This window comes from Bos indicus x Bos taurus, chromosome 2 (assembly GCF_003369695.1).
Source record: "Bos indicus x Bos taurus breed Angus x Brahman F1 hybrid chromosome 2, Bos_hybrid_MaternalHap_v2.0, whole genome shotgun sequence".
In the NCBI taxonomy this organism is placed as follows: domain Eukaryota; kingdom Metazoa; phylum Chordata; class Mammalia; order Artiodactyla; family Bovidae; genus Bos; species Bos indicus x Bos taurus.
Window position 1 is genome coordinate 6,386,843 of NC_040077.1, and position 27,360 is coordinate 6,414,202.

Here is a 27,360-nt window from a genome sequence, read left to right on the forward strand (position 1 = left end):
CTAAAATTCTTTATCTTTGGCCTGAATGACTTAGATTGGGCAGTCACAGGGTTCAAAAATCATCTGGAAAATACTATAGCTCTTATGCCTGAAATCACTTGAATAAAATTTGAGTATAGGTTTTCAAGCATAGCAAAGTAAACTACATTACTGTCAATAAAAATCCGTTGCTTTTGTTCAGTTGCTAAGTTGTGTCTTACTCTTTGCGACTGTACCACGCCGGGCTCCTCTGTCCACAATCTCCCTGAGTTTGCTCAAATTCATGTCCATTGAATCAGTGAAGCTATCTAACCATCTCATCCTCTGCCACCCCCTTCTCCATTTGCCTTCAGTCTTTCCCAGCATTAAATCATACATGAAGCTTTATACATTGCCTGAGTATGAAGAAGATACTTTTAAAAACCTTGAATGAACTTATACTCCAGATGGGAAATAATACAAATATACAGGACTCTAAACAATTTATCTGGTGCAAACAAAGCCTCATAGAAATATCTTCATTCATCTCTTTTTACCCAGCCCCCATAATAACAAATCTAGTCCCAGCTTCTACCTAGGTAGCTGACTCCATGGTATTCTCTTTTAAAATTCAGGTTCCAATCCAAGAGCTAATCCTGGAAAGTTTTAACTCCTGTCCATCAAGTCAGTGATGCCATCCAACCATCTCATCCTCTGTCATCCCCTTCTCTTCCTGCCTTCAATCTTTCCCATCATCAGGGTCTTTTTTCAGTGAGTCAGTTCTTCAAATCACGTGGCCAAAGTACTGGAGCTTCAGCTTCAGCATCGGTCCTTCCAATGAATATTCAGGACTGATTTCCTTTAGGATCGACTGGTTTGATCTCCTTGCTGTTCAAGGGACTCTCGGGAGTCTTCTCCAATATCCCAGTTCAAAAGCATCAATTCTTCGTCACTCAGCTTTCTTTATGGTCCAACTCTCACACCCATACATGAGTACTAAAAAAAACATAGCTTTGACTAGACGGATCTTTGGTGGCAAAGTAATGTCTCTGCTTTTTAATATACTGTCTAGATTTGTCATAGCTTCTTCCAAGGAGCAAGTGTCTTTTCATTTCATGGCTGCAGTCACCATCTGCAGTGATTTTGGAGCCCAAGAAAATAGTCTGTCACTGTTTCCATTGTTTCCATCTATATGCCATGATGGAACCAGATGCCATGATCTTCATTTTTTGAATGTTGAGCTTTAAGCCAGCTTTTTCACTCTCCTCTTTCACTTTCACCAAGAGGTTCTCTAGTTCCTCTTCACTTTCTGCCATAAGGGTGGTGTCATCTGCATTTCTGAGGTTATTGATATTTCTCCTGGCAATCTTGATTCCAGCCTGTGCCTCATCCAGCCCAGCATTTCGCATGATGTACTCTGCATAGAAGTTAAATAAGCAAGGTGACAATATACAGCCTTGATGTACTCCTTTGCCGATTTGGAACCAGTCCATTGTTTCCTGTCTGGTTCTAACTGTTGCTTCTTGACCTGCATACAGATTTCTCAGGAGGCAGGTAAGGTGGTCTGGTATTCCCATCTCTTTAAGGATCTTCCACAGTTTTTTGTGATCCACACAGTCAAAGGCTTTAGCATAGTCAATGAAGCAGAAGCAGATGTTTTTCTGGAATTTTCTTGCTTTTCTATGATACAACTTACCACTGTATTTCAAATGTGTTAGCCTTTATCAAAAGTAACAAGATACTCTTCTTAGTTTCTCCCATATATATATATATATATACACATACTATCTATATATATGGGTATATTTATACTATTTATATATAAATATACATAATATCTATATACATATCTATGGATAGTATATATATGCATATCTATATATCTGGTATAGATATACAGATATATATTTGAAGGTAAGTGAAAGTCATTTAGTCATGTCCGACTCTTTGCAACCCCATGGACTCTACTGCCCATGGAATTCTCCAGGCCAGAATACTGGAGTGGGTAGCCGTTCCCTTCTCCAGGGGATCTTCTGAACCCAGGGATTGAACCCAGGTCTCCCACATTGCAGGCAGATTCTTTACCAGCTGAGCCACCAGGGAAGCCCAGATATAGATTTAGATAGATATATATTATATATACATATCTATACATATCTATAGATATATTGGAGAAGGAAATGGCAACCCACTCCAGTGTTCTTGCTTGGAGAATCCCAGGGATGGGGGAGCCTGGTGGGCTGCCATCTATGGGGTCGCACAGAGTCAGACACGACTGAAGCGACTTAGCAGCAGCAGCAGCATAGATATATACATCTATCTATAGATATGCATCATATATACAATGTCACAGCAAACAGTATCCTCAATGGTGGAAAATTGAAAGCATTTCCTCTAAAGTCAGAAATAAGACAAGGGTGCCCACTCTCACCACTACTATTCAACATAGTTTTAGAAGTCTTAGCCTCAGCAATGAGAGAAGGAAAGATATACAGTGATATATATGCACACAAATAAACATTGAAAACCCTATCCAGTATCTCTTGGGCTGATATAGTATATATCTACATTTATTTCTCTGTCTATATCTATAGATAGTATATATATAAACATATATCTATGTATCACCTAGAGGTGATAATTTCCTTATTTTATTTCATCTGCTTAGTTTTCTCTGTACCTGTTGGTCATTCCTCCCACATTTTCCTGCTGGTCTGGGTACACTCTTTCCATTCTGGGACTTCCCTTTGCTATCATCTTTGAAATTTGCTTTGCTTTTCTCTTGGTTCAGATTCCCAGTTTCCAGTTAGTCGGAGAGAATTCCCTCTTTAGATCTGTAGGTCTTTCCAGGTTAGCCTTTGCAGAAAGCTCTCCAGCCAGCCTAGTGGGGATTTGTAGTCCAAATCTGAGATGTTCTCAGCTTTCCCACAGTTGGCTTGGAATGGGTTTCTCTGGTCTGCTAAGTCCTGGGATTTGCCTGTCTGCTTTCAACATTTTATTGCTTCTTCTGGTTTTCTCTTCAGTGCTTGCTTGCTGCTATTTAATTGCCATGTAATTTTAGTTGGGACTTAGGAGGGAGTAAAATTAGATGTGTACATTCAGTTGGCCAGTAATTCTTACCTTTATAATATTTCTGGCTAGATCAAATAAAAATTGAGTGGGGGGAATGCAAATAGAATTTTTTCATACAACATTATCAAAATATGAGGAAAGATGTTGCTGAAACTGTTTCTAAAATTAGGAGGTGAGGAATAAATCTTGTATTTTCCACTCAAACTTTAATTTCCTATTTCTTCTTCTTCTTCTTTTTTTTTTTTTGATGAAACAGAGGATGGTTGCTTTTGGAGAAAGTTGAAAAAGTAAAAACAAATATAATTGTATAAATTATCATCTGGGTTATCTTATTTTAATTCAGAAATAAAACTAATTTTTCACATACAAAAACAGTTCAGTATTTTTGTATTTTTGGTTTTAACTCAAAATATGATGCATGCTTTATTTGTTCTATTTCAGAGTGCATATCAATAATTAAATTGAATAATGATAAGAACATTTATTTATAAAGAGAGTATGTGTTCCATACTCACCAACCAATGTTTTCCAAACTGGGAGTTCAGGAATATTTAACTCTATTATATGCTTGAGCACCTCTGTGTGAAAGGTTAGCACTGATAAATGAATGATGTTATTTCCTTTAATATCTGTTTTTCTCCAGTTAGCACCAAGAGAAAGCAGGTATTGAATAGAGTCCAGGGCTCCCGATGTGGCAGCAAGAAGCAGTGGGGTACACTGATTCCTAAAAACAGAGGAAAACCTGGTAACAACTGAGCACACGTATAGTGTCGAAATCCCTTTTTGGAAAGCTATCCAAACCGCTGTTGGAGGAACTCTGGTGGCTACATCACCTTCTCTTCCTTCCACAGTGTTCTTCTGTAGATACCACAGGTAAATACATTTGCCTCCCTGGCCTTAGTTGTCCCCACCCTCCCTCCCAACTTAGTTATCATGCCTTGTAATCTGTTCAGAAGTTGACATAATCTGTACAGAGGTCTTAGAATATGCCATCTCACTGATTGGTCACAACAAGTCAATGAATGAAGGTGAAGGAGCAAGGCAAGTATGATCAGCCCATTTTACAGATGATGAAACTGAGGCTCAGACAGTGTGTCAACCCGTCTCTTTAGAACTCACGTCCACTTCTCAAATGCCAGCGTCCTCAGTGTGGCGGAAACCAATACTTTTTGTCAAAAGCTCAGTATCTGCTTTTTAGACAGTGAAGGTCTTTTGGCTGGGCACAAGACCGGCCAGCCCAGTGCCACGTTTCCTCACTTCCCATGTGGACAGGTATGGCCACACGACTGAGTTTGGCCCGTGTGGTGTTAGTAGAAGTTACCTGGAGATTTCTTAAAGAGAAATGGAGTGTGCCATTACTTGTCCTCTCTCTTTCTCTCAAGGCTAGAATGCAGGCACAATAATGAAAGCAGAAGTGGTCATTCTGTACCAGAATAGGGGAACCACACACGAAGACGCCACAACAGGACCTCTGGTTTCTCATACTGCCAGCCCATTACACCAGCGTTCGACCGCCAGCCTAGACTTCACGAAAAAGAACTACATTTATCCTTATTTAAAATACAGATACTTGGGGCCCTCTTTGTCAAGGCAACCTCAACTATAACTTTACTAACAGATCTATTGAATAACAATGTGACCTTAAGCAAACTGGATTACTTTATTGTCCATAAAAGAATGAGAGTACCAACAATCAGCTTATTAGCACAGCCTTCATGCATAGTCTCCTTTCCTTTTTTCACCATATTACATGGCCTCAAATATTAATTTTCTAGTCCTTACAACCATGCCTTCTGAACCCCTTTCTCTTGCTGCCTGTCCTTAAACTCACTAATATCCAGCTGGCCCAGGCCTCTCCTCTATCCTCTTTTTCCTGGGCCCAGGGAAAACTTGTCCTTTATGAGTAAACATCTCTTCGTTTTCTCCCTTTTCTATTTGAACAAGAATGTTTTCTTCCTGTTCCTTTCTTTCTCCTACTCAGTGGTAGGAATAAAGGTTACTTCTATAATACTTCTAACACCATTGCTCTGATTTCCCTCGCTTGAAAAATAGGTTATCAGATTATATTACCCTTTCCAGGTCCGCACTGCCACTGCCCTCCTGCCAGTGGGTCCCTTCCACCATCCTAGCTCATGCATTGGCTGCCTCACCAACATGCCTCCTTTCTGTTATCAGTGACTTCAACACCCATGCTAACCACCATCTGTGTCCTGATCGCGCAGGTCCCCGTCATACCCTCCTGATCTGTCTCCATATCACACATGGTCACACTTCTCATGAGCTCCACATAGATCTCAACCTTGGTAACTGTCCTCTCTATAAATCCTTGGCTTGTTCCTTATGTTCACAGATAGCTTCTTACTTCAACTTCTCATTTTCAACTGTTTGACGTTTTTAGTGCTTCCAGTCTTTTACCCCACTTGTGCTCAAAGACACACTGTCAAAGCACGACAGAACTAAGAACTGCACTCAGACCTCCACTTCTCTTGGCTCTTTCCAGAGTCTATTTGCCAGAGATCCTGGTTTCCAGAAAGCTTTCTCCACACGCATCTCTGCCCCAACCTAGGGAGGATTTGTTTCTACAATGAATAATAATGGACAAGTTGTTTGAAGATTCAGAGATATCTGAAACTCTGCCTAGATCAAAACAATAGCCTGGTAGCTAGATTACTGGCCAAGAAAGTACCCTCAGGAGAAGTTTGCCTTCACCCTAAAGGTCGCGAGCTAGCTAAGTTGTAAAACAGAACATTGCATGGGATGTTGCCCTGTTGCAAAGTTTTTCCCTCTTTGTATTGTCTTCCTGTCTTGGATACCACTAGATATTTCTCCTCTTGTCCATGGTCTGTCCACCTTGGCCTGGAGCGGCCTCCTGGTTGTATAAGGCTCAATTTAGAACAAATTCCTCCTTCCCTTGTTTCGTGTTTCTTCTAAGACACTAAGTAGTTAACTTGATAAACTAATCTGTAGAACCACCCTTTGGGAAAAGGTTAGGAAAAAGTTCCTAGGACTTACTCCTTATTCTTCCAGAAAACTTGTATAGGTTAACAGAAGTTCGATCTTTATAAATTCTAAAGATAAGTGGCAGAAGAAGAGAGTGACCAGAAAAGGCAGCAGAGTAAGCCCAACATAGCCTTTGAAATCAGTCATAACAACCGTTCCTTTTAGGGTCAGTGCTTGGGGCAAGACATGAAAGCAGAAATTTGTATTTTTACAAATGATTAGTAACTTACTCAGCTGTTGCCTCAGCTTCTAGTAAACTAGGATCCTTCCTGCAGAGAACAATTATGATGCAGATATTGTCATAGAAAGCAGCAAAGTGAATTGGCATCCAGCCTCTTTTTTCAGAAAGTGTATAATCAGCTTTGAAACAGAGTAGACAGATGGTTGTTTCTAAGGAGCAAGCCTGAGCTGCCAGATGTAGAGGTGTTGGACCTAGAATGGATAGACAATTACTTCAGTGCTCAAAGATCTAACATTCCTAAAAAACGTGCCTTTTTATTAATCATGCCCAACCACCGAGCTTAGTTCTGTGTGATATAAAAGCTCTAAGAAGATCACTAAAAGGATTTAGGCAACTCTATATTTCTTTAACTTGGGATACCTGACCATTAAAAATAAATACTTCTTTATAAGTTATGAAGAATAAATATAACACTCAAAATATTAAATATTTGAAAATTTAAGTCAATATATAAAATAGTCTTATCAGTGTTATAAACTATTTCTTGTTTAAATAATTTTCCATTTTATTCAAATGCTTTGTAGTAAGATAAAGTTCTTTAAAATTAAAAATATATATATGCTCATAAAAGATCTCTATGTCACTAAATCCTGGTGGGTATTTTTCAATTCTTATCTTCTCAACAGTAAGTTGAACACTTCAGTTTTAAAATGGTTTCTTCCCCTGGCTTTTGAGGTATGAGACCCTCTTATTTTTCTCCAATTTATCTGGCTACTTATTGTGCAGTCTCTTTTGGGACCTTTTCATTATCCTGATGTCAAAATGAGCCTTAAGACTTTTATCTCCTCAATGGCTTCATTTACAACCTATAAATTGATGACTCCTAGGATTATGCCTATAGATCTGATTTATTCTCCAAGTTCCAGATCCGTTATCTCCCTAGGCATCTCTACACCCCCTTCAAACTTATCATATTCAAAACTGACCTCCCATCTTTTCCTCCAAACTTGATCCTCTTTCATTGCTCCCTAATTCATGCAGGATGTTGTCATCCAGCCAGTTCTATAAACCAGAAACCTGGAAGAGTCCTCTCATTTCAGCTTCATAACCAGCTCTCATTACTAAGTCTGGGGATTCCCAAGAGGCTCAGCGTCTGCCTGCCAATGCAGGAGATGCGGGTTCAATCCCTGGGTTGGGAAGATCTGCTAAAATAAGAAATGGCAACCCACTCCAGTATTCTTGCTGGGATAATCTCATGGACAGAGGAGCCTGGTGGGCTACAGTCCAGGATGTTGTAAAGACTTGGACATGACTGAGTGAGTGAGCACACATGCACATCACCAAGTCTAAGTATCTTTAGAACCTCAACTGATATCCCCACTTTGCTCTTGCCCTTCCCAATTCACTTTTCAAAATGTAAATCTGATCTTTTTTACCTCTTGTTTAAAACTCTTTAGTGGCTTCCTGAGGCCACTTGATAATGATTCACAAAAAAGGGATGCACTAGCTCCAACTTAACCTGAACCATCTCCCCTCCAAGAAGAAAAAGAAAGGAAGAAAGAGGGAAGAAAGAGAGAGAGGTAAGTTAGATGGAAAGAAATGCAACACACACACCTTGCTCTCTTCATTCTTGTAGCTCCTCAAACATACAGTGACTGACCACACATTCCAGGCTCCCAGGAAAGTACTGGTCTACGCCTGTTGCCCAGCATAATAATTAATAGTGCCCATTCATTTTCAAACTCCTTGATTTGGATGATGAATTATTGATCACTCTGGGCTATTTCTGCTGTCTGAAAGCTTCCTTCTCCCAAACAATACCTCTATGATTGGGGTCTACCTAAATCTTATTTATTCCTCAGCCAAAATGGTATTTCCTCAGTGAAGCACTGTTTTTCTCCCAACTCAGAAAATTTCAATGGCTTCCTGCCTGTCTTAGCAGTCTAAGTTCTATATCATCAGTTCAGTTCAGTTCAGTTCAGTCACTCAGTTGTGTCCGACTCTTTGCGACCCTATGAATCACAGCACGCCAGGACTCCCTGTCCATCACCAACTCCCGGAGCTCACCCAAACTCATGTCCATCGATTTGGTGATGCCATCCAGCCATCTCATCCTCTGTTGTCCCCTCTTCCTCCTGCCCTCAATCCCTCCCAGCATCAGAGTCTTTTCCAATGAGTCAACTCTTTGCATGACGTAGCCAAAGTACTGGAGTTTCAGCTTTAGCATCATTCCTTCCAAAGAAATCCCAGGGCTGATCTCCTTCAGAATGGACTGGTTGGATCTCCTTGCAGTCCAAGGGACTCTCAAGAGTCTTCTCCAACACCACAGTTCAAAAGCATCAATTCTTCAGCACTCAGCTTTCTTCACAGTCCAACTCTCACATCCATACATGACCACTGGAAAAACCATAGCCTTGACTAGATGGACCTTTGTTGGCAAAGTAATGTCTCTGCTTTTGAATATGCTACCTAGGTTGGTCATAACTTTCCTTCAAGGAGTAAGCGTCTTTTAATTTCATGGCTGCAGTCACCATCTGCAGTGATTCTGGAGCCCCCCCGCCACACTCCCCCGCCAAAAATAAAGTCTGACACTGTTTCCACTGTTTCCCCATCTATTTCCCATGAAGTGATGGGGCCAGATGCCATGATCTTCGTTTCCTGAATGTTGAGCTTTAAGCCAACTTTTTCACCCTCCTCTTTCACTTTCATCAAGAAACTTTTTAGTTCTTCTTCACTTTATGCTATAAGGGTGGTGTCATCTGCATATCTGAGGTTATTGATATTTCTCCCAGCAATCTTGATTCCAGCTTGTGCTTCTTCCAGCCCAGTGTTTCTCATGATGTACTCTGCATAGAAGTTAAACAAGCAGGGTGACAATATACAGACTGACATACTCCTTTTCCTATTTGGAACCAGTCTGTTGTTCCATGTCCAGTTCTAACCGTTGCTTCCTGACATGCATATAGGTTTCTCAAGAGGCAGGTCAGGTGGTCTGGTATTCCCATCTCTTTCAGAATTTTCCACAGTTTATTGTGATCCACACAGTCAAAGGCTTTGGCATAGTCAATAAAGCAGAAATAGATGTTTTTCTGGAACTCTCTTGCTTTTTTGATGATCCAGCAGATGTTGGCAATTTGATCTCTGGTTCCTCTGCCTTTTCTAAAACCAGCTTGAACATCTGGAAGTTCATGGTTCATGTATTGCTGAAGCCTGGCTTGGAGAATTTTGAGCATTACTTTACTAGCGTGTGAGATGAGTGCAATTGTGTGGTAGTTTGAGCATTCTTTGGCATTGCCTTTCTTTGGGATTGGAATGAAAACTGACCTTTTTCAGTCCTGTAGCCACTGCTGAGTTTTCCAAATTTGCTGGCATATTGAGTGCAGCCCTTTCACAGCATCATCTTCCAGGATTTGAAATAGCTCAACTGGAATTTCATCACCTCCACTAGCTTTATTCGTAGTGATGCTTTCTAAGGCCCACTTGATTTCACTTTCCAGGATGTCTGGCTCTAGGTGAGTTATCACACCATCGTGATTATCTGGGTCATGAAGATCTTTTTTGTAGTTTTTCTGTGTATTCTTGCCACCTCTTCTTAATGTCTTCTGCTTCTGTTAGGTCCATACCATTTCTGTCCTTTATCGAGCCCATCTTTGCATGAAATGTTCCCTTGGTATCTCTAATTTTCTTGAAGAGATCTCTAGTCTTTCCCATTCTGTTGTTTTCCTCTATTTCTTTGCATTGATCACTGAGAAAGGCTTTCTTATCTTTCCTTGCTATTCTTTGCTTATAATGCTTATAAGCATTCAGATGCTTATATCTTTCCTTTTCTCTTTTGCTTTTCGCTTCTCTTCTTTTCACAGCTATTTGTAAGGCCTTCTCAGACAGCCATTTGGCTTTTTTGCATTTCTTTTCCATGGGGATGGTCTTGATCCCAATCTCCTGTACAATGTCACGAACTTCTGTCCATAGTTCATCAGGCACTCTATCAGATCTAGTCCCTTAAATCTATTTCTCATTTCCACTGTATAATCATAAGGAATTTGATTAGGTCATACCTGAATGGTCTAGTGGTTTTGCCTACTTTCTTCAATTTGAGTCTGAATTCGGCAATGAGGAGTTCATGATCTGAGCCACAGTCAGCTTCCAGTCTTGTTTTTGCTGACTGTATCATAGCCTTTAATAATATATAAGATCTGAGCCAAATCTAATTATTTAAAATTATTGCTTAGTCTTCTAGTTTCTGGTCTAGCATGTAGCTTAAAATTCCCCAGTCCATCCTAATAGCAAAGAAAAGCTTGAACAAGCTGAAAAATGAACAGCTCTTCTCAGATCCATTAGAGAAGTGAGGTCACAGGGCAGAAATGCTGCTCCTAAAACTAGAGTGGTAGACAGGAAGATTACAGAGAACCACAGCTTACTGGAGCAGAAACCCAAAAGCAGAAACCTCCACAGGGTCTTCTCCTTCTCCTCTCTATCCTCTTCCAAAAAACCTAGGGGCAGGAATAATATTCTTACATCCCCCTCTTACTCCTTTTAAAGTATGTTTAATAGGAATTTAGGATCTTGGCTCGCACCCAGGCCCTCTGAATCAGTCTTCATTTAACAAGATACATGTGATTCCTACACACTTGAAAGTTTTACCCCATAATAGTGGGATAAAGTGCCCCCCCCTTGACATAAGCAATGTCTGATGGTGTTTTTGGTCGTCACGTCTGGAGTGCGGGTCACTAGTGGCATTTAGTGGGTAGAGGCCAGGGACGCTACTAGACATCTTACAGTGCGCAGGCAGCCCTCACATCACAGAACTGGCAAGCCCATCACGTCAGGAGTACTGAGGCTGAGATACACTGTCCTAGTCTCCTCGAATCAGGGACATTCTGGAGGGATTTATATAGTCCGAAGAAATTCTCGGGTAAAGAAAGAACTCTGGTCTAAAGAACAGATGCTTTCTTGGGACCTTTCTCTCTCCCTCTCTTTCCTGAACGTCTACAGTACATTACTCTATACGAATAATGTCAGTGATTGTGAAATACTTCCCTGCCTTCATCCATCATGTGTTCACTCAGTAACCATTCCTGCCCACCTACTATGCTGGGCTTTCTTCTAGGATACCAATGCAAAGTAAACCAAATCCTTGCCCTTTATAGACCTTATATTCAATTCAGGGAGTCAGAGTAAACAAATAAATATTATACAAGGTAGCCATAAGTAATATTTAGAAAAGAAAAAGAAAAAAATAGAGCATGAATGCAAGAAGTATACCATTGCTCAGCCGTGTCCTATTCTTTGTGGCCCCATGGGCTGTAACCCACCAGGCTCCTCTGCCCATGGGATTCTCCAAGCAAGAATACTGGAGTCAGTAGCCATTGCCTTCTCCAGGAAATCTGACCCAGGGATCAAACCCAGGTCTTCTGCATTGCAGGCAGATTCTTTACCATCTGAGCCACCAGGGAAGCCTTACTGGGCTGTAAATTCCTACAGTGTAGATGGGCCAGTAGATAAGCTTCCTTTGTCCCCCGAGGCCACTCACCTCCCTCTACCACCCTTCTTGCTCTCTTCAGACTCTGCAGGCCTCTGCAGATTTTGCAGCCCCTGCCCTGTGTCTTCTTGTCTGTAACTTCCCGTGGGAGCCCTGGCAGGAGACTGGAGGAGGAAAAGGTGAAGTCAGGATACCTAACCCCCTGGTCACCTCTGGTTAGTTGTTCTTCCATCAATGGCAAGAGGCTGGTTTGCATAACTATTGCCCTTCCACCAGGCTTCCCTGGGGGCTCAGATGAGAAGAAATCTGCCTGCAATGCAGGAGACCCAGGCATGATCCCTGGGTTGGGAAGATCCCCCGGAGAAGGAAATGGCAACCCACTCAAGTATTCTTGCCTGGAGAAGCCAATGGACAGAGGAGCCTGGTGAGCCACAGTCCTTAGGGTTGCAAAGAGTCAGACACAACTGAATGACCATCACTCTTCCCCTTACAAAATTCAGGTCTTTGCAAATGATTTCTTTAAAAATAAACCCTCTTTGAATTATCTTATATAGAGTATGAAGGTATAGTCTTATATATATATATATATAGTATATCCTGTAAAACTTTTTCTGATTTCTGCATATACAACACTTGAGTTAAAGTCTCCCCTCAGCAAGAACGATGCATTCTCAGACTGCACAGAATGTGCCTGTCACTAGGTGGCACATATCTAAATAATATTAACTGCTCATTTTGGGGGCATAAAACCCATTTTAGGCCCTGATTTTATAAAAATAAGTAGAGATAATTTGCAAATTCCGTGGTTAAAAAAGGATCTACTGCCCAAACTGAAAAAATATGAATACATAATCACAGGTAGAAAAAGTGTACACTTCAAATTGTACAGAAAGATAATTTTGTGTTATCCTCATGTGACAGAATTTGAAGATTATATACTATAAGTTTTAATATATGCAGTGAACTTTTAAAAATGTGAAATATTTTACTTAAGTCTTACCATTTCTTTCTTTTTTCATGTCTACTTTTGATGACTCTGTTTTAAAAAGGAATACATATAGAAGTATGATTATTAATACATAACAGTTTCCCAAATTAGTCAAAACTGACTCATATGAAGGTGAACAAAATGACTATGTTGAGATGCAGGTGACAGGATTACATCAAACAGGACTGAGTGTAACTTCTGGCAGAGCCACCTAGGCGTGGGTATGCGCCTGGTATGCCATCAGACAGACCCAGGAGTGCTGCCTCCCACAGGGCTGGCCCAAATTCACAGGGGACAGCTCTGTGTTGGTGAGGTCATAATACACAGACATTGCCGGTAGTTAGATATTTTCCATATCTCAAGCTCTACTCAGTTCTCAGCAAATGGAAGTCTATGTAGTCACAATACGACACAGAAACTTTAATTATGAAAGCTTTTTTTTTTTTTTTTAACATCAAAAACTCTTAAAACACATCTTCAAATAACAGGCCATCTACTACATTTTGACTGAATTTTGCTCTATTTTAACTAAGTTCATTGTCTGCTGAATATTTTAATTAAGTAATAGAAGCATTTTAGTGCCAAAACATTTCAATTATACTGACAGAGTACGAAATCGTTCAACAGTCAATAGGATTAAAGCAGCACATTTTGTTTTGGTGTGAAAATTTAACACAGCTTCTTAAGACAACATATTAAAATATAAAATCACCATTTCTTACTGCCAATATTGTTGCATCAGACCTTATTTCCCCTCTTCAGTTATGGAGGGCTTCTACTTTCATTTTCAATTGTATTATTTTTATACTGGTTAAATTTATTCCAATGAACATATAAATATGTATGTAATTCTAATAATCAGGAAATTTTGCTTTTTAAAGTTTAAACCAGGTTAGCCTTAAAGGGGTCATTAATCCTAAAATTATGGTTACAGAGGAATGTTTTGTTATTACATATGTTTATGTAGTATGAAGAAACTATTACCTGGTTAAGAACCTGGGATAAGAACAGGGTGTTCTGTCGGGATCTCTAATTATCTCCCTTTTCTCAGAATTTCTACGGAACATCAGTGTATATTAATTATGTCAGTGATTATCAAATACTACCCTGAATTCACCATCATGCCATTCATTCAACAAGTATTTCTCAAGCATCTACCAATGCCAGGTTTTCCTCTGGGCCCTAGGGCACCATGGCAAACAAAGTAAGCCAAATCCTTGCCCTCACGGAGCTTCTATTCAATGAAGGAAACACAGTAAACAGATGAATAATACTATGTAAGAGAGCAACAGGTGATACTTAGAAAACTAAAAGGAGCCCCTCTGAGATAAGTAAAACCGAAACAACTGTGCTCTCGTCTCCAATACTAAATTTTAACCTTGTGTTAAAATCAACATGCATTTGTAATGCTGAAGTAAAAGAAAAACATTTCAAGAGATAAAAACGTGATGGCACCTTGGCTGAGTATAATGAAGCGTCTCTGATTGACGTTGAAGTTGGCATTGCACAGCTGACATATGATCGGGACTCTGTTATGTAGAGCAGCATGATGGAAAACAGCGTAACCTGCCTCGTCCGAAATATTGATCGTCGAGCTTGAGGTTTTACGGCTGAATGTATGGAAAACAGCATATAATCCTCTTTCAACAGCAGACTTCATACCAAATGGGATACTCTAAAATTATGAGGAAGGTCAGAATTAGTGTTTTCCAAATGCACCTAAAATTTAGTGAAAGGACAAAAAGGACAATGAACTATATTTATGTAATCACATGATTGGTGTTTTATTACAGTAGAATTTTCACAAGATCCATGTGTAAAGTGTCTCACTGGGCAATGAAGTTGTTAGGGCTATAAAGAAACTCTGAGAACTTCAAAAATATTTGGGGGGATTTTTTTTCCTTCCTTTTTTTAAAGGAGAAGTTGTAGATCTTTTTTCTTAGGAGACAATTCATGCAAGGTAGACAAATACCCTTCTGAAATATTTAAAAAGCAAATGGACATCAAATTCCTTCTCTAACTTAAGAGCAGTCTAACTTAGAAGTCCAGAGACTTGAAATATATAGCTACAAGAGTAGTCTTCTTTGCTTTATGTCTCAAAGTGGAGAGGTGAAAATGTCCCATTTTTAGCTGTTCTGACTACTCAATATTTTAAAATTAAACTAAGTTTATCAATACTTATCATTTATGGACACTAAAACAAATAAATGCCAATGTGTCCTTTGAAATTGGTGAGCTCACCACTTAATTTATCAGTTTCAAAAGTTGTAAGCCAAGGCATATTGAAGCAGAGATGTGATTTAGGATGCCAGGGTTGTTCCTTAGATTTGGTCCCCACAACTGAAGCCTGATTCTGTAATTTACTAGCTGTGTGATTTGGGAAAGACCCTCAACTCACTGCATGTCAAATTTCTCATTTGTAAAATAGGATTGATAACAATAGTCTAGTGTCTAGAAAGAGTTTGTTGAAAGAATTTGTAGCAGTGCCTAGCATACAAAATAAGCACTCCATAAATACTAGCCGTTATTAAGATTAATCACAATTCCATTCATAAACAATTTGTTTTGTAACTTGGCCAGAAATGTATAACTCAGAATTTTCAGCTACTAAAATGTAGAATCTTAATTGTATATTAAAGACTTCATTTAACCCATTATTTATCCCTATGATAAAAATTTGAGATACCTACTTATTTATAATTTCTTATACTAAATTATGTGGTAATCACTGAAATACCTTGCATTTCATAGCTTTCTTGAAACCAAATTTTTTCTTAAATTGTTCATGTAATTGAGCATCTGTCAGTGGAAGTCTTTTTAGCCTCAAATTGTTCACTATTTCATTTATGGCTCCCCACCACTGTGTCTTATACAGTTGCTGATAGAAAATTTCAAGTTCAAAACTGATCACATAGTAGCTGTTAAAAAAAATTTTTTTTTAAGTTTTTCTGACTGGGAATGCTGGCAAAACTTTTTTATAACAGTTACAATTTTCTGTGACAAAAACACCTCCATCCCCATTTAACCATTGTGTTCATTATAAGAATGAATTACCATGTCTAAGGATTATTACACAGAATGTATCAAGGTGTTATTGTCATTTAGACGCTAAGTCATGTCAACCTTTTTGTGACCCCATGGACTGTAGCCATGAGGCTACGGAGGACTGTAGGTGCCTCTGTCCATGGGATTTCCCAGGCAAGAATACTGGGGTAGGTTGCTGTTTCCTTCTCCAGGGGATCTTCTCCATCCATGGAGTGAACCCTAATTTCCTGCATTGGCAGGTGGATTCTTTACCACTGAACCACCAGGGAAACTGTATCAAGGTATACGGAGTCATAAATCTAGTATTTAATACTTAAGAGAGTTTGCAGTCATTCATGGTGGAGAAGGCAATGGCACCCCACTCCAGTACTCTTGCCTGGAAAATCCCATGGACGGAGGCGCCGGGCAGGCTGCAGTCCATGGGGTTGCTGAGAGTCGGACACGACTGAGTGTCTTTACTTTCACTTTTCACTTTCATGCATTGGAGAAGGAAATGGCAACCCACTCCAGGGTTCTTGCCTGGAGAATCCCAGGGACGGGGGAGCCTGGTGGGCTGCCGTCTATGGGGTCGCACAGAGTCGGACATGACTGGGGTGACTTAGCAGCAGCAGCAGCAGTCATTCACGGGGACTGTTATTGTTCTGGGATCTCCATCCTGAAGTTTGAAGTTAGCCTTTTCATTTTGACAGTTTCCTCTTTTCTTCTTTCAACAAGTTGTGAGACTGTGAGCAGTTACTAAAAGTTCCTTACCTTTTTCCATTAAATTTCACGACTGGTATTGAGTAATGTTCTTTGTATCCTGAGTCTTCTGCAAATGTATTAACAGCACAATCCCGTATTTTTTCTAAGTTATTCTAAAATATAAATTATGTTACTAAAAAAACAAGTATAAACAATTGTAAGACTTATTTTAGATGAAATTTTATACATGTAAAGAACACGTTTTTAATAAAATATCCCAAGAGACCCTGATAATAACTGAATGTATACAATCCCTAATTTGGATTAGAGGGAAATTTTTTTTTTACAAGAAATATAATATGGAGAAGGTAGAAAAGCAAAGACAATTGAAATGTATTGTGTTTTCCAGATGAAGAACTATTGTTCTCAAACTCTGGAGGATCTCCATTTTAATGCTAATCCTTGAGAAAAAAATGGAAGAATACATAGTTAATGTTCAGGGATTTCTTCTGTACTTGGTTAACTATTCCAGGGCAAATATGGCCTATAAAGTCTGCAGGGATGATAGTTGTGCCTCTGACATTTAACACAGGACCTTACACAGACCTGCACTTAATTCGTGTATGTTATGCAATGTATGAAGAGACTAGCGAGCTGTGGAGGTCGTCATCTGGAGAGCCGCCTAGGGCCTGCACCAACAGAAACTCCTTCTGGTTGGAGAATAGGATGAAAGAGTTGTGAAATGACGAACAATTTCAGGAACAACAATAATGTAAACCTTAAAATCTTCCGAAGCATTCTCAATTGAAGGGGTGCTGATGTCAAATTCAATTCCTCCATGAATATGAAAATACTGATCCTCTTTGTAGTGAAAATTTTGGCATTTAAAATCTCGTCCATAAATAAATGGAGGCAATTCTCGCTCTGTCTTGACCTTGTCATCTCAAAAAAATGAAAACAAAATTTTGTTTAAAAGTTCAACAATAGAATATAAGCAGTCATATTTTGGAGGTCTCAAATCATTTTTACATAAAGTGAAAAGAATCCATGTGAAATGGAAATCTTCACAATTGTAGTCTATAAAATATATGCTCAATGTATATTTTAAATATTGAAATATATTTATATCATATGTTTTGGGCATTTTTGATAGTTTCCTTGTACAGACATTTCAAAAGAATACTCAAAACATTAATTCACTTATTAATTACTATATGTGAGCTCACAACTAATATTATACCTCCATTATCAATAGAGATTTGAAACTCTGTGCCATGGAGACTCTCTAGTTAAATAAACAAAAGTTACCCAAGCTAGTTAAGGAAGAGAGACATTATAAAGAAAATGTGAGTATCTCTCATATGACAAAAATAATCAGTTCATTTTTCTAGAAAGCTACACATATAACATTTATTTTTAAAAATAATTTTCTAAAATCCTGGCAAGGATTAGTTTATTCAGTATTTTGACTTGTGAGCAGAATATAGTTTCATCAATATAAGGTATATATTATAAGGAATGCAAAAGGTCCAGAAAATTACAAAGAAAAATGTAACACCCAAATCTCACCACATGGAAATTAATTATTAACATTTAGTCATATTTGTTTCCAATAATTTAAGTAGTAAGTCATTACAGGTACAGCTAACATCCTCTAAGAGCACATTAGTTCCATACACGAGACACTGCCCCCACCCGCATCCCTGGACAAGATTGTCATGAGTTCATTTTTAAATAGTTTACAGGTATGGATTACAAGCTTCACTATCATAATTCTCATGACACAAATTTTATTAAATGATTTGCAAAATTTCTACTGAAAATCTGCCATCTGAATAGAAAACCTGCTATAAATAAGCCTATATGTTTAACCACCAACAAAAACATGCAATTTGTGTGCTAATCTGGGTGGGAGGAAGAGTTTTCTCTGTATTCCTGTCAAATTCCGTATAAACATGACCCTATTTCAGCTCCGTCTACTCTTTTGTTATCGGACCAATTACTAAAGCTTTTAATATATTTTCATCTTTTTTTTCAGAAATGTAAGACCATTCATGATCTTTTACTGCCCCATATTAATCTGGATCAATTTCTAATTTTCCTGAAAAACACAATAGGGATGTTGAGCAGAAGTGCACTGAATTTCTCCTGTGCATGAACTATGATATAGCGTCATACTGTCACGGACATAACATATCTCAGAAATCATTTTGTTTTTCAATCATCCTCGTACTTGATAAAGATATGTACCTTGCCTTGTACTATGTGAATACACCAGGCATTTTTAATTATTTTGGAGACATCACATTTTGTTTTGTATTTATTTATATTTTAACTGAAGGAATTGCAGATTGCTTTTTTGTAATTGCTTTACAGAATTTTGTTGTGTTCTGTCAAACCTTAACATGTTTTTCATTTTTAACATGCTATAGCTTGGTTATATGCTTGGATCCACATACTATAAACAGAATTGAGTTTAAACATAAATTCAATATATATCTACATTTTAAATATAATTTGGGCAGTATTCTTACCTGAAAAAGGCTGAAGCAGACCACTTAAATATGGAACTTTCATCTTCTTTTTTAAGCTCAGTAGAAATGGAGTCAGAAAACATATTAATTTTAGGTATCCTATCCCTTTCCTGATTTCTTTTTTCTTCTCCAAGTGTTTTTGAATAATCTTTTTTTGAAGATATAATCTTTGATGTAATCTCTGGTAGGTACAAATATCAAGATTATCCTGATTACATTTTATAGCATTAGTAAGCCAGTAGGCTGTTTCAAATATAAAAACATTTTCACACTGTTGAACTTGTGTGGTGCTGAATGTCATCTTTAGTAGGATATATTCTGCATATTTCATAAATACAGCTTTTTCTTCAGGGCTATTGGGATTATATGTTGGATCTTCATTCATGTCTTCATTATAGATTCCATCAAAGTCTGGATCCTTTGTAATATCAATCAAACCTTCACAGTAAAAAAGAAAAATTTAAGATTGTGAAATTTTCATACTTGGCTTCTGGATAAATAGATTGAATACAGTTTCACCTCAAAATTCTACCAAAATGACAGCAAAGGAATAATGAAATACCACTGAAACTGTCAAAGAAGAAAAGCAGACAGATACATGATAACTAAGCAGAGTAAAGAAAGAGAGAAGCTGGTGAAATTAAAAAGAATTGATTTTCATTCTCTTTGAAGGAATAATACAACACCATGGAAAGATAATAACATGTCTCATGTTTAATCAAAGAAAATATGGAAGAACAAAAGAGAAATGTGATCTTCCTTTAAGCAAAGACTCCGCTTCTTACTTGGGCATAAAGTATATTTGTTTATTCAGTTCCTATAATACACATTTCTTCTCCTTGCTGATAACAGAAGCTAAATATATACAATAAATAACTTTCCTACTAACTAATCATAATGAAACAAGAATTAAAACTTAGTTTTATTCTATACTATAAATGACAAATTTATTACATTTTCTTTCCATTTATAATGAAATTGTCATTTTCTTGTTGTCAAATTGTCTTTTTTAAGACAATTTGTCTTAAAGTTGTCTTTTTTAAAGCAACTTTAAAATAGGCTTGAGACAATGGCTTAGAATCATAAAATATCACTTGGTAGAAAATATGGTGCTTGTGTGTAACATACGTGCCTTACAATGTAAATAATACATCAGTGTGCCTCCCCACTTTCTTTTTCCTTTTCTTCTTCCTCAAATCTACATATTTAAAAAGCAAGAATAGGCTTGGATTTTTAAGATGACCACTATGATTCATATCCCTTTTGCAAAAGACTAAGATAAATTATTGAGATGAAGAAGAAACTGAAGTGTTTCTGACAGTTAAAATAGATCTAAATACAAGCTAGAGCATTGCTGATTCCTCTAAAACTTTGTGGCTTGGGTGGATGGGAGTCAAAATGCAGCGAGTCAGTTCTCACCCCAGAGAGGCAGAAAGGTGGAGATATTGGAAGAAGAGGGAATGAAGAGCTCCACAGCCCCTTCCACTTCTTGGACACCAGACTCACTGCCCCCTCAAAGCAGGAGACAGAAGGAAACAGACCAGTCAGAAAGATAATGGCATCTGGGGAGAGGCCCCCCAGCGATTTACTAAAGGAAATCAGTCCTGAATATTCATCGGAAGGACTGATGCTGAAGCTGAAACTCCAATACTTTGGCCACCTGATGTGAAGAGCTGACTCGTTGGAAAAGACCCTGATGCTGGGAAAGATTGAAGGCAGGAGCAGAAGGGGATGACAGAGGATGAGATGGTTGGATGGCATCACCAACTCAACAGACATGGGTTTGGGTGGACTCTGGGAGTTGGTGACGGACAGGGAGGCCTGGCGTGCTGCAATCCATGGGGTCTCAAAGAGTCAGACATGACTGAGCGACTGAACTAAAATGAATAAATATCTTTACTTGAATGTCCTAGAGGCACTCCCAAACAAAATCCATTTTTCCTCTCCCCCAAATTTGCTTTTCTTTCATTCCTTATCATAGTTAAAAGCACTATTTATCCATGAGTTCCTCAAACTAAAAGGGCTTCCCTTGTGGCTCAACTGGTAAAGAGTCTACCTGCAATGCAGGAGACCTGAGTTCGATCCCTGGGTTGGGAAGATCCCCTGGAGAAGGGAAAGGCTACCCACTCCAGTATTCTGGCCTAGAGAATTTCATGGACTATATAGTCCATGGGGTCGCAAAGAGCCGGACACGACTGAGCGACTGAACTGAGCTGAACTGAAGCACTGTAGGGGGCTTCCTGGTGGCTCAGTGGCTTGGTGGATAAGAATCCGCCTGCCAATGCAGGAGACTCAGGCTCGATCCCTGTGTCAGGAAGATCTTGGAAAATTCCATGGCAGAGGAGCCTGGCGGGTCCATGGGGTTGAAGAGTTGGACACAACTTAGTGACTAAATAACAACAAAGCACTGCAGGTGTAATGAGAATTTAAAGACAAAAAAAGACACATTTCTGTGCTCTCAAGTTCTCAAGCACAGATCTATTAAGGAAGACAGAGATGAAGCCAACAATTCCAATAAAAAGTGGTACAATGTGCACAGAGGAGGTGGTGTCTGAATCAAGCACTCAAAAATGAGTAGCAATAACCTGAGAAGGAATGCAGAAGAGTGGGGAGTGGGGTGAGGGATAGAGCATTCCAGACAAAGATCAAGGAATAAAAAAATAACCATTTCACTCTACCAGCTTTGGGTATTAAATAAGGTCCTCAGATCAAGGGACCTGCCCTAATTAGTATCTTTCTCAGCAAACTGGAGAGTAGGACCAGATTTTTGGTGTGCTGCATTCTCCAGTACTGTTGCTACTGTTTTCCTAAGGGTGGTGTTTCCTGGTGGTTTTGTGCTATGCAAAGCTCTTAGAGAGCTGAACTTGGTCTTGTCCTCACTGATTCACAAAAGTCTTCCTTCCCCCCAATATTGTTGGCTTCCTGCAGAGTTCCTTGGAAATCCGTTTTAGCACAGTTTTTAAGACAATCACATGGTCAGTTGCAAGGTTTGAACCCAGACTCACAGTCAAGAGAGGAGGTGCTCTTTCTCCAACCATGAAAGATGAAATAGCAAGTCTTCCCAGCCTCTTGCCGCTATATAGCAGCAACTACCAGAACTAAACTGGGAGCATGGGGCTAAAGCCAAATTGCCATGAGTCACACTGTATATCAGACACCTTGCGTTCCCTGGCAATCTATATTTCACTCTGGCTCTTATTGCATGGACCAGCTCCACACAGATATAACCTGACCACACCTTGCCTCAGATGCGCCATCTGGCCCTTACTTTTGCCCTGGGGTTTCTCTTCACTGCTGTGTTGGACTCCTGATGGAATCCAGTCAGCCACTCTGATGGATGAACAAATCTGCACACAGAGTTAACTCCCACGTAATCTTTGACCAATGCAGGAGAGGAGCCAGGGAATACATGTTCCCCTCCTCCATCCCTCAGGCTGACAATCCTGAAGTATATTCTGTGTGACTCCACAGGGTCCCAGCCAAACCGTAACTACTTATCTAAGTGGTGAAAGTTCAGCAGCGTATCCTTGGGTTGATGATTCCTCCTTTTCTATGCATTTCCTGTCCCTTGGAGTCATTTTCCATAAACTGCCCTGACTTAAGTCCTCATTTCAGACCCTAATTTGGGGGGCAACCTAGGCTAGTCCACTTTGCACTGGTATGCTGGTACCTGACCCTGTACATCCTTAAGCATGCAGCATAAAAGCTCCCTCTCCTAAGGGTCCAGGTGCCTTTCCCGAAATCTGATGCTTGGCCCTGCAGGATTTCACGGGATGCTCCTGCTGTGGTGGCTGATGGGAACCTGTACCAATCCCTGCTGTCTCACTGAGGTTTCCCCCTGCAGACTGCGCCAGCACTCTGGTGTCTGCGTCCTTTACCATCGTTTGCACTATACCGTCCTTACAGTGCCTGGGGCATGCTGATGCTGCCAGGTCTTCAGCAGACTCCTGAACAGTGCGAGGGAGAAGAAAATCTCTATCCACATAAGAGGCACTTCTTTGACTGCTCGGCAGCCAATATTACAAAGTGCTTTGGTGTAACACAGTATTCCTCCCAAGGCACATGGTTGTAGACTGACAGGATTTGCACGATTTCTAGCCTCATTCATTTTCAGTGAAAAGGGATCATAAGCAGAGAGAGCAGTCAGAAGGCGGTTGCAGTATGTCAGGCTAGAGAAAAGGATGTTTTGTATCAGGGTGCTGTAGCTGAGATGAACCAAAGTGGATGATTTTGAGATAGTTTAAAGGGAGGATCATAATAGTCAAGGCATGAATTCTCATCCAGGAAAGAAGAATTAAGTAGAAATATCCAGGACTGATATTTAGCTATATACCAATATGGCTACATTGTTAAAATACTGAAACCTTTGATATTGTTTGGTAAACTGAATTGCTCTAGCCCTGAGCTCTTTGAATGCCACCCTCCCGGGGGACAGTCTAGAAAGCTTCATGATCCAGCAAAGGGTACATATGGCAAGCGGGAGGCCTCTAAGATCTTGTTTCAGCATTATTACTGATGCCCGTTCTAGCTGGCCAGTGCTTATGATTAATTCTGAATATCATCCCTGAAAATGTAGACAATGGAAGACAGACAACTTCAGTCTCTGGGTGCTCCCCAGCTCCACCCACAACTTGATTAGGATGTTTCCATGTGGCTCTGATCCCCTCAACCAGGAGCACCCCTGTGAGGGAGTCCTCATAGAGAGTGGCCTCAGATGTGACCGACAGCTGGATTCAATAGCATGTGCTCCCTCCTGCCCTGCTGATGTCTCTTCCTACGACTGACGCTCTCACGAGATGGCCCAGAGGCTCTTGGGACTTTTACATATGAATGGCTGAATCCTCCATGTGCGCCTCTAACTCTCATCACGCTCCAGAATTTGACTTCTGTACTGGAAGTTTCCACCTGGGTACCTACCTAGTTTCTACCTAGAATCTAAAGAGGGGCCATTGTTTCTTTAACAGTTAATCTGTCATGTCCGGCCTGTGCTTTGCTTGACACATGCCAGCTTGCAATGCTGGTTCTTTAGTCCCACCTCTTCTCCAACGAGGGCCTCAAAATGATTTTTGTGAAAACAGAAAAAAGGCAAAAACCCAATTTTTGTCGGGATTGTCAAAGCTCTAACATTGTCAAAAGCTGCCATCCACTCCTGCTGATCCTTCATACCCTCCATGGAGCTCAGATCTTCACAGAGCTCCTGTCACCATCTCGATCAAGGAGAGCAAATCATGAAACCTAGTTTTCCAGACATGTCTTGGTCAATGCAAGCAGGCAGAAACATCATCTGACTTGTGCCATGCTCCTTATAGCCTTCCAGTGACTAGTTAGTAGATCACTAGACAATTTCCAGGATAGAAGAGTCATTGACTACTAAAATTATATCCTAGTTTAGTTATATTTTATGTGACCTGAACTAGCCTTGAAGGTCCTAAACTACCAGAAATGATAGAACTTCTGGGTGAATGCTAACAAAAGTTTTTAAGATTTTGACCATGCCATATTCTCATCAACAATGTATCTATAGGATGTTAAAATATCAGTACCCTTTAAGAGAGAACTACCAGACCAGTCAAGGGAATGCAGAAATTAATGGAATTTACTAGCTATTACTGGCAGTCTTTCGCATTACTTCACCCTAATCATCCCAAGATCTGAACAACAAGAAGAGATTTTTAGGTTCCAGTTATGGCTATGATTTTTTAGTAGCCAGTGACCCTTCAGTCCTAGGAGCAGAGGATATAAGCACTTATCCAGTGGCATTCGTGCTGATTCCAGCAACATCACAGACTAATTCTCCCCCAGAGGAGGAGAATTTCTGCATAAACTCACTACTCTTGGACTCTCCTCTGAACAGAAGTTGATGACCTTGCATGGAAATGAGTCAGATTACCAGACATAGTCAGATTACCAGACAAATGACTCTATTACCGGACATAGAGGTACCATCTCCAAGAGATGGTACTGCTTGCTGGCACACAAAAAGCTTCAGAACCTCAAAAACACCTGGATACCCAACCCATAGCAGGTGAGTCAGGCTGCCTTGTTGTGATCAAGTAAATCTTATTCACATACATTTGAACTTCACAGCAGTCTAGCCACAGATGTAGTAAAAAGCAAACAAACACTTCTGTGGTTCGGGTTCTAACCAAGATTCAAAAGGTGACATTGAAAAAAAAAAGGTTAATTATTGAAAAGATAGATTCTTTGGAATTAAAAAAAAATCTTTTAAGAAATATGGCTAAAATAAAACCAAATCACATATAAATTACTTTTAATTTCTAAAAGAGGATTCTAATAAAAATAAAACATGTTAAATTCTCTTACCTGCTGAACTAAATTCTGCAAATATATCTCTGTTTGTTTGAGGCTTCCCATCTGGATTAATGTCCATGATGGTACGCCACAATTCAGAAAATCTAGCTCGTTTTTCTTTGGGCATATATATTCCATGCCATAGTGCTTTCAACATGTAGTCAATATTGATCAGAATTTGCCCAATTCTGGTATCAAAATAAGCTGGGGGTAATTGACAAGAAGAACTCTGATCATAATTAGCTTCTAAACTGATTGAAGGAATTTGATTTAAGCAATAAATTCCAACAGCCAATTCTCTTATGATCTGATGGACTTCTCTATAGTCTAAGAGGGCAGTAGGGTCCACAGGAGTTAGTAGGATTGCAGTGGAGAAGCCTACGTTATTCATTTGACTCATAATTCCACACGGCATGTCTAGTTGAGAGCGAACATCTTCTTTGGCAGACAACCAGCTAACTAGTGCAGTAGTTAGCAACTCTTGTACTTCACTCCGATCATATTTTTCAAAAAAAGCAGAAGCATTTCTCTGGACAGCTAAATTTTCCAGGTAAGTTTCTTCATCTTGATTTTGATCAAATCTAGGTGCTCCTTTTTTGGGCAATCTTAACATTTCTAATTAATTCTAGTGTGTCCTTTTTGAAGTTTCTGCAATGAAATGAAAAGGAAAAGACAAGCAATAAAATTTATCATGGCAATGAAGCTGAATTTCTCAAGAAATAAATCTATGCCTTTCATCTTTATGGTTAATTGTTTCATGGTCAACCATTACATAATTGACATACATTATGTTAGTTTCAGGTGTATAACATAGTAATTTAATACTTGTATATATTTGGAAATGATCACCACAAAAAAATCAAGTTAACATCTGTTACCATACATAGTTACAGAATTTTTTTTCTTATGGGAACTTTTAAGATTTACTCTTAGCAATATTCAGATATGCAATATGTTATTATTAACTATAAACATTTGTTTATTTTTGGCTGCTTTGGGTCTTTGTTGCTGCAAGGGCTTCCTCTAGTTGTGACAAGTGGGGGCTAATCTTTGTTGCAATATACGGGCTTCTCAGTTGTGGTGGCTTCTCTTGTTGCAGAGCACAGGCTCTAGGTGCACGGGCTTCAGACGTTGCAGATCACCAGCCCTAGAGTGTGGGCTCAGCATTTGTGGCACAGGGACTCAGTTGCATGTGGAATCTTCCCAGACAAGGCACTGAACCTGTGTCTCCTACATTGGCAGGTGGATTCTTATCCACTGTGCCACCAGGGAAGTCTTGGTGTTATTAACTATCGTTGCCACGCTATACATTACTTCCCCATGACTTATTTATTTTATAACTGAGGTTTGTACCTTTTGACTCCCTTCACCCATTTTGCCCACCTCACCCTCTGCCTCTGGCAACCACCAAACTGTTCTCTGTATCTATGCTATGGTTTGTTTTTTGTTTGTTTTGAGATTCCACATTAAGCAAGATTATATAGTATTTGTCTTTCTCTGTCAGACTTATTTCACTTGGTAATGCCTTGAAGGGCCATCTGTGTTGCCACAAATGGCAAGATTTCATTCTTTTTTATGGCTAAACAATATTTCATTGTGTATGTGTAAATAAATGCTCTACTTTCTTTATCCATTAATCTATCAATAGGTTGTTTTTATATCTTGGCTGTTGTAAATAATGCTGTAATAAATATGGAGGTCTATATATCTTTTGGAGTTAGTGTTTTCATTTTCATTGAATAAATACACATAAGTGGAATTACTGGATGATATAGTTGTTCTATGGGCTTCCCTGGTGGCTTAGACAGTAAAGAATTTGCCTGCAGTGTGGGAGACCTGGCTTTGATCCCTGGGTCAGGAAGATCCCCTGGAGAAGGGAATGGCAACCCACTCCAGTACTCTTGTCTGGAGAGTTTCATGGACAGAGGAGCCTGCTGGTAGACAGTCCATGTGGTCACAGAGTCAGACACGATTGAGCAACTAACACTTTCATGGTAGTTCTAATATATTTTTCAGGCTTAAACTAATTGCAGCATAAGAAAGTTGAAATCTGAGTTAAACTTGTAGAACTTTTAACATTAATCATAATATGCTTTTCAAAAGAGGTAAC

General features: G+C 39.3%; 1 protein-coding gene across 1 annotated transcript in view; it reads right to left on the minus strand.

Annotated features, from left to right (window-relative positions):
- ANKAR (ankyrin and armadillo repeat containing) overlaps nt 1-26,610 on the minus strand; it is a 52,329-nt gene extending 25,719 nt beyond the window's left edge. The window contains exons 1-8 of the mRNA XM_027555582.1: nt 25,263-26,610; nt 18,939-19,376; nt 17,183-17,346; nt 16,474-16,577; nt 15,416-15,596; nt 14,134-14,353; nt 6,261-6,462; nt 3,546-3,754 (exon numbers count right to left, since the gene is read on the minus strand). Coding sequence (XP_027411383.1) covers nt 3,546-3,754; nt 6,261-6,462; nt 14,134-14,353; nt 15,416-15,596; nt 16,474-16,577; nt 17,183-17,346; nt 18,939-19,376; nt 25,263-25,863 — 2,119 coding nt within the window. The 5' untranslated portion in view covers nt 25,864-26,610. The remainder of the gene's footprint in view (nt 1-3,545; nt 3,755-6,260; nt 6,463-14,133; nt 14,354-15,415; nt 15,597-16,473; nt 16,578-17,182; nt 17,347-18,938; nt 19,377-25,262) is intronic.
- Nucleotides 26,611-27,360: the final 750 nt, after the last annotated feature.